At 31.9% G+C, this 7710-nt stretch overlaps 1 protein-coding gene across 1 annotated transcript in view; it reads left to right on the forward strand.

The window, feature by feature from the left end:
* The window catches only part of LOC107448188 (putative polypeptide N-acetylgalactosaminyltransferase 9), a 58516-nt gene extending 52866 nt beyond the window's left edge, over window positions 1–5650 (forward strand). The window contains exon 11 of the mRNA XM_071183805.1: window positions 5241–5650. Within this exon, the coding sequence (XP_071039906.1) occupies window positions 5241–5390 (150 nt within the window). The 3' untranslated portion in view covers window positions 5391–5650. The remainder of the gene's footprint in view (window positions 1–5240) is intronic.
* Window positions 5651–7710: the final 2060 nt, after the last annotated feature.

The following is a 7710-nucleotide window of genomic DNA, read 5'->3' on the forward strand; positions in this document are numbered from 1 at the left end:
CAGAATTCATTCAATATGATAAAATTAAATATGAGCCAAAAGTAAAGATAAATAACAAAATATGGTAACCCAATTTCATGCAACCGTTCAGGCAATTAAGCAACCCTTTCGGCAACTCCGAACGGAGGAATTTCACTTACAGTTGCACTTACACTTGCAGTTACACTTGCAGTTGCACATATTTATTTTCTCTCGTGTGATATAGCCATTATACTGATTTGAGTGTATACAATAATGGGTACATGAGGTTTTCCTATTCGACTATATTTGTTTTGGAGCTATTTGGCACATTTTTGCCTAATTTTGAAAACTCTTTTTTTACAGAGTGATGCCTTACCACTATAGAATAGATCAGATTAATATTGTTTATAACCTTGCGCTTACGTATCATTATGAGACCAAAATCACGGCCACAGGGCATAAAATTGTAGCCATAAATACAAGGGCATTACCATTCTGTTCTTGTTTTGTAGGCGCTGTTGTCTGCCCAAATCGCAACCTATCGTGTACCTTGAAGTCTTGGTGTGAAGTACTTTAAACAAGCATGAAGTTATTTCATTTCCTCCTTGTCTTTCAATGCTTTGATTCCACATATTCATTTAGCTGCCATTGTCAATTGTGTAATCAGAAATTGTATCATGACAGCTGGCGGTTGTTAATCATGCTTGAATGAGTAAAGTTGAAACGAAAGAAAAAGAAACCTGTTGCATATCCATACAAAATACAGTCAAACCACTTCCAGGCATCTGTGAATTGATTGTCTCTCATATCTCATCTTCCGCTTTTTCTTTCCGCTTTCGCTTTCCAAACCTAGCGGAGTGGTTGCATCTTAATTATATCTAGGGTTGATAGTATCTGCATCTTTAGCCTCGAACTTGTCACAAGTATTGCTAGAATCGGATTGAGGGCACGCAAATTTAAGTTTCTGAAATCCCTTTAAAAATATATATACGAATGCGATCTGTCGTCCTCCTTGAATGCATCGAATATTCGTGAATAAAGGACTTAGGTACTCTTTTTCTCTCCTTGAATAATGATTAACTTTCTAGAGGAAGAAGTTGATATGAGATGCAAATCAACTCACCGTCATTTTTTTGAAAACTTTGTTTAGTGAACGTTTACTATCTATGGCCTACCCCTTTTTCTCTTTAAACATAAGATTACTATCCTTAATTTTCTGTTGAACTGTACGTGGCTCCCTAGACGTCTGAGCTAAAATACTGTTGAGCATTTTTCTACACACGCTGATATGTTCTCCTTTTTCATTCAAAATCATAAAGAAAAAAGTGCAAGGTGTCATACTCTTTTCTGGTATTTCAAATGACCCACTTCTTCTTCGTTGTACTGGCCAGCGTTCCAATCTATCCAAAATGTATGATCTGTAGCATCTATAATAAAAGTATGATACGAAGTAAAGTTTTTCGATATTCCTTCGACAGTGTTTTACGTGCATACTTATACTCTGAAGTAATATCAGCCGGAGATTATTTTTTCTTAGGCGGGCTATCTGTGAAGAGACTGTGTAGTTCACCGAGGTTTTTTTCTTTCTTGAAGCGTCATTATCTTAGTCACTTTCACTGCAATTATAGCAATAAAAAACATTAGAAACTTTCATACTAAACACTAAAAGCGCAATCACTATCAAGTAACGAAACACGTGAACAAAATGCGGGGAGTTTCGTGACTGAACACTGATCGCACTTCGGACGTTCTCTACTTCAATGCGCATGGCACATTCAACCAACACCTCCTAGAAGTAGGAAGGCCTCAGCACGGATCAATTTAGTAGTCCGATGTGACGAAGTTAACTGCGCAGTCGATGAAAAATAAGAAAGATGTCATTACGTTCGGGGTACTAAGCTGCGCAGTGGTTGAAAATACAAAATATGTCATTACGTTTGAACTACTAAAGGATATTTATGGTAACCCGTGCAGAGGCCTACTCTTTTCTAGGAGGTGTTGATTCAACCCGCGCGATCCTTCGACAAACTTTTGATCTATTACTACCGGAGTTCACACTTTGGGTGTACTCCACTTTGCCTTGTGTTTGCTCTTTAGAACAGAATTCCGTGAGAAAAACAAAAACATTTCCAATTTTTATAGTACTTAGGTCGTGTTTTATTTCAAGTACTCAATTTCTTTTTCTTTTATCAGCTCAAATCGTATTTCTATCCTTTTATTCACTAAAAATACAGTAAAAACTTCAATAATTTTTTTAAAAAAAATCATAGAAAATTTCATTCCAGCTTGATATTTCACGCATAAATATTCGATAATTATTTCTACGAATTTAAATTTTTCTTCTTCTACAATCGACTCAATCATTGCAGATGATAAAGAATAATGATTTTCATTGTTACTAGGAGGCTTCGCCCCCTGCTCGCTGGCGCTCACCAACCCCCGGAACTGCTTTCACAGTTCATTTAAGATTGCTTCGCAATCCAATGCTCGCTTTGCTCGCTCATTGGATACGTTCTTAACGCCTAGTTTTTGTATCATTTTTTGAATACTGAAGTTCCGAAAACTTTTCACTGTAGAAAATTCTAAACCTGTACATTTCAATATTAATTTGAAATTGCAAACAGTTCACATATTTTTCTTAATCACACTATTCTAAATTTCAGTTGTTGAGAAAAGTAACTGTTGTAAGTTTTGTTTTAAAGTCTTTCCCACCAGAGGGCTAAAGCCATGTGTTGTAAAACAATATGAAATAGTAGTCTGCCACTGAACGCCAGATGTAAAGCATCGGCTTCGATGAAGATAATCTTGTATTTTTAATTCTCTGAAGGGCGCCACCTTAATAATATGGAATTTGTAAAATAAATGTATATATTTTTGATTGTTGATGAAGCCCATCATTTTGTGTTTTCATCAGTGTTCAGAAGCAGAACAACTATAAGTTTTGTATTTTATCACAAAGAAATAAAAAGCATAAAAAACAAAGAAAAGAGTAAGAAAATGAGTATAGTCATAGAAAAAGTTAAAATTATAATATAGTATTTGTCAGTTAAAATAAAACTTTTTGTTTAAGTCATTGCTAACAATTCAAATTTCTCCGAGGCAATTCTAAAGTATAAATTAAGGTAGTATTGTTAAGTTGAAACACAATATTTTTAGTTTTGATGTCAACAATACAATTCAATTTTTCACAAAAACGATTGTTTCCATTGTTAAGTTCAATGTCAACAATTCAAATTTTTCTGAGGCAACTCTTAACCTCTAAATATTATTTTTTTTATGTACACATTTCTAAATGTCAGTATTCAACCACAAAACAACTTAAAGTCCTCAAATTTAGCATGAAGTTGTAAAATGTAATGAAAGAGGGTCATAGCAATAATGAAAGTAGAAGTAAAGTTAGTACTGTAAAATTAAAACAATATTTTTAATCAATGAGCCAAGTTCTTCAAGAAGCAGTTGTAGAAGTAGGTTGTTTATTTAAAACTTTTTATAGAATTTCTTTAAGAACACAATTGTTAATTTGGGCATTTGGCGATACAACACTTTTAGAATTGAAGGATTTGTTACGTCAAGCGCTCAGGTATCATAATTTTGATCTAGTTGCGCTTCTATGTCATTTTGATTTATGTTGCTAAGTTAACTTTCAAAAAATTCTATGGCTGGCAACAGCATTTTTATTTTTTAAGTTGTTTATTTTTATTTCTTTTAGAATTCGTTATTTTTTTAGCGAAATGTTTTTTAACCTAACAGAATTCTTTGCCGACTGTTTTCTCTATGAATGAAGAAAATAAAGTAAATATTTAACTGTTGTGAAAAGAATCTTATTTAGTTGTACAAAGTACTTCAGCCAAAATTTGGGAGCCACGTAAGAGAATTATATATATTAGATCAGAAACACATCATTAAAAGGCAGAATGCTTTGGTGTTTTCAAAACAAAGCAAACGTTGCCACCGGCGGAAAAGAAATACAGCCAAAATTTGGGAGCCACGTAAGAGAATTATATATAATAGATTGTTTTATACATTGTATGGATCGGAACAATTTTAAGCACATATTAGAATACGTTCGTGTCTAAAATTTTTCATTCTTACGGTTTGAATCTTTATTTGTGGTTTAAACAGCTTTGCCTGCTTCCGTCGTATTACATTCTAAGTGCAAAGAAATACTTAATCATAGTGCTACACTTTCTTTCTTTTTATAAAGAATGTTTATTATGCAGATAGTGATTGTAGTATTGGTTCTCACTCATAAATTTATTCCTCGTCTGTTAGTAAAACCTGCAAAAAAGCATATATCTAGCTCATTTTACAATTTTTCCTCGCAAGCAAGCTTGATGGTTGAGTTTTTATCAACCATTTTCATCATTGGTTTCAGAATTTTAGAGTAGCTTGCCTTTTTCTGTTCACATTGCTCTTGTACTAAGGTATGTGAATTGTATGATTAAATTAACACTAGATTGCCTAAGGAAGTCATTTTGACTGCTTTTAATTTCAATTAGAAAAGCAATGATGTCTATAATGACTTTTTGTGCAACATATAATTTTTTTTCATTGTTAATATTTACTAATAACTTGTTAAATAACTGTAAATAATATGAAAAATGTTAAAAATTAATTTTAAACAAATTTATTTATGCATTCACAATCCTGTCATTTCGACTGCTTTTAGGCAATATAGGTATATACGAATTTTCCGTCTTTCTAGTGTTAAAAATACGTATGCAACGTTAACAAGAATTCATTGAGGAATATATTGAAATATTGAAACCCTAAATTTAAAAAGTGTAAATGTTATCCTTTTATTTTTTAATTTTTTTGAGGGGCTAAGCTATGTGATGTGTTGTCTGTCTTCCCCTATAAGGGTTAAGCTGGATCTCGTTTCTAACTGTCTGATCAATTTGTTTTATCTGGGATGGTAAGATAGTGACTCGAAACTCACTATTGTCCCCAATTGTTTCAAAACCAGAAAAGTTCATGCATGTTTAGGCAGCTGTGGAGTGTTTAGAGAAATCCCCTGGTGATTAAAGTTCCCCGAAATAAATTCTGATTGTATAAAAGCATGTATGCGCTAGTATTGTCTTCGGAAATTACTGATGAATCCCAAGGAGCTCTTAACAGTCCGCTAATGCGACGTTAATATACTAAAGAAAAATCTTTTTTAAGGGTTTCTTAAAAACGATTTTCCCTTTTTGTTTGGAAGTTTTTCAAAATAGATCAATCAATATTATTTTGTGTAAACATATTACGTTGTTTTAAACTATTTGAATTTTTTCTAACAGTCACGGGTTCTTTTACACTCTGCAACTGGTAAATGTTTGGAAATGAACGAAGACAAAGATGGAGTGACTCTTGAGAAATGCATCGTAAGCGCTTGGCAAATATGGACTCTAGAAAACTTTGATCCATCGAAGGTCATTAAACTTGATTGACGGCATACACTATTCAACAGTTTTACTCATTAGCAGGATGTAATTAAAGGACTGTGAAGAAGAACACTGTTGTATATTTACAGCATTTGAGTTGATAACAAAACGTAATTTCGTAATATGTGTGAAATGATGATTAAAGTTCTATGCATGAAAATACTTGGTACACTTATCATCACTCAGTTCAAAGGTTTTGAAAACTTTAGAAATAAAATGTTTTGTTGGATGTATCTATGATGAAATTAAAAGTCTAAAATGTACTATATCCGTTGCTTAAATCAAAGGTGAATGGCCGTTTAAGCCTCTAATATATATATGTAGCATAAAATTTCATGTTACCAATATTGTGTGGCATTAATTTCATGAAACTTTAAAGATAGTTTCGATTTGTTAAAGTATTTTTGACTTACAGCGTTTTGTCAGAAACATAAGATGATGTGTTGTAGATGATTTTTCTAATGTTTTTTTTTAATGTAAGGATTTTATATAAACATTCCAAACCTTATCATTTTATATATATAATAATAGGCAAACATATGAAAAGTTTCTTTCGAAAAGCTTATGATTTCCTATAACATAGGGAAAATATACAGGAATAACACCATAAATTTAATAAATGACACGCATACAATGACCTTATTTACATGTAAATTTTGATCTCTTAAGAAATTTAGAATTTAGTTGCTGGTCCTTCGGATCGGTGAATGATAAGGAATATTAGAAAAATTAATTAATTTGCTTGAATTTCTGTAAATGAAATGGATTTTTTTTTCATTTGTATGAAAACATGAGTAATCTAAATTGTCCTGTATGTTCCATTCCCATTAGTTCAAGAGCGCCTTGAAAGAGTCAGAACTTAATTTAAGTTATTTTTATTTATCATATTGCTCAAATGAAGCTATTATAAAAAGAAATTTGTTTCGTAATTGATTAATCAAGCTTCTGAAAAAAATAATCAACTGCCAATATGAGTTAAATATCTGATTACGATGTCCAACTAGCGCGCAATATAACAGAACTAGTATAGGCGCTCGAGTCAATTCAAATCCCAAAAGTTTCAGGAAACTATGATTTCGATGGTCGACAATTACAAGAGTATATCGAAAATATTCTCATGATGGGAAAAAAGCTATATTGATCGAGCAAACGGCAGAAAGTAATCAGAACTAAACGACTCCTAATGTGATTCGATTCAGGCTCAATGCTTCTTGCCAGCGAACTTAAACGTTAAACCAAATTAATACCCATTGAAAAATAGCCACTACAGCATTGCTAAATTTTCAATTATCTTGGTCCCACGTGTGCATATAAGTGAAGCTCATCTACGCAATTTGCGTTGCATAGTCTATCTCAAATTCATTGGCACTTTAGTTTAAATTTAAAGTATAATGTATAATGGGGAAATTTCCATACTTTCAACTGATTTTCAGTCCCACAATTTGAAAAGATAGAAAAATGACACTGTTTTCAAAACTCCCATGTATATTGTATATTCCATACACAAAAAATGTATATATATATANATAACTGAAAGTTCGTATATTAACAGAGTTAAACATTACATCCATGCAGTTAAGCTAGTTTTTTCTTCGTATTTGAATTTCTCCTGTCCACGAGATGTAATAAACACAAAAATTTAAGATTTTAAAAATAAAGTGATTAGCTAAGTTATTTTGAAAATTTCTCAGGCTTTCTGCAACTAAATCTAAAAAAAATTATATGAACTAAATATTAAAGTTATATTTGAAGCGTGGTTGAAGCAAGATATGTCAATTGTTAAACATGTGAGAGGTAAATATTTTGATTTTCTACTAAAACTAACTCATGTTTTTGTTAGCTATCAAGATATCATCAAGAAAAATAATAATTTGGTTTTAAAATTTAGTATTGATTGGTTCACTAGCTTGCTGTTTGGCAAGTAAAAAATTAACATTTTAAGCTGAAGCTCTGTTTTCTAAGTAGAATAACGTGTTCAATCCCTTGACGACGAAAACTACGGCGCGTAATTATTTGAGCATGCGTGTTGAGATTCTCGCTCGGACAATTAGTTTGTTGACTTTAGACAGTTGGCTTGGACGGGATCACCAGTGCGCGTCATTCAGTTTAATATCAGGTTTTAGGTATTTATAGTTGAATCAATATTTGTATTACTTATGATGTTTGTTTGATTAAAGATTTCAAAATGAAAACTATTTGGTGTAGTTTATCACGTTAGATTCTACTCATAAACACTTGCATTCAATCCATATTCAAATATTTCAGTACATGTAATTAAATTTTATTCTTGTTGTTATTACAATTTAATCGTATTTCTAATAACTAA

The sequence above is a fragment of the Parasteatoda tepidariorum genome, chromosome 7 (assembly GCF_043381705.1).
Source record: "Parasteatoda tepidariorum isolate YZ-2023 chromosome 7, CAS_Ptep_4.0, whole genome shotgun sequence".
In the NCBI taxonomy this organism is placed as follows: domain Eukaryota; kingdom Metazoa; phylum Arthropoda; class Arachnida; order Araneae; family Theridiidae; genus Parasteatoda; species Parasteatoda tepidariorum.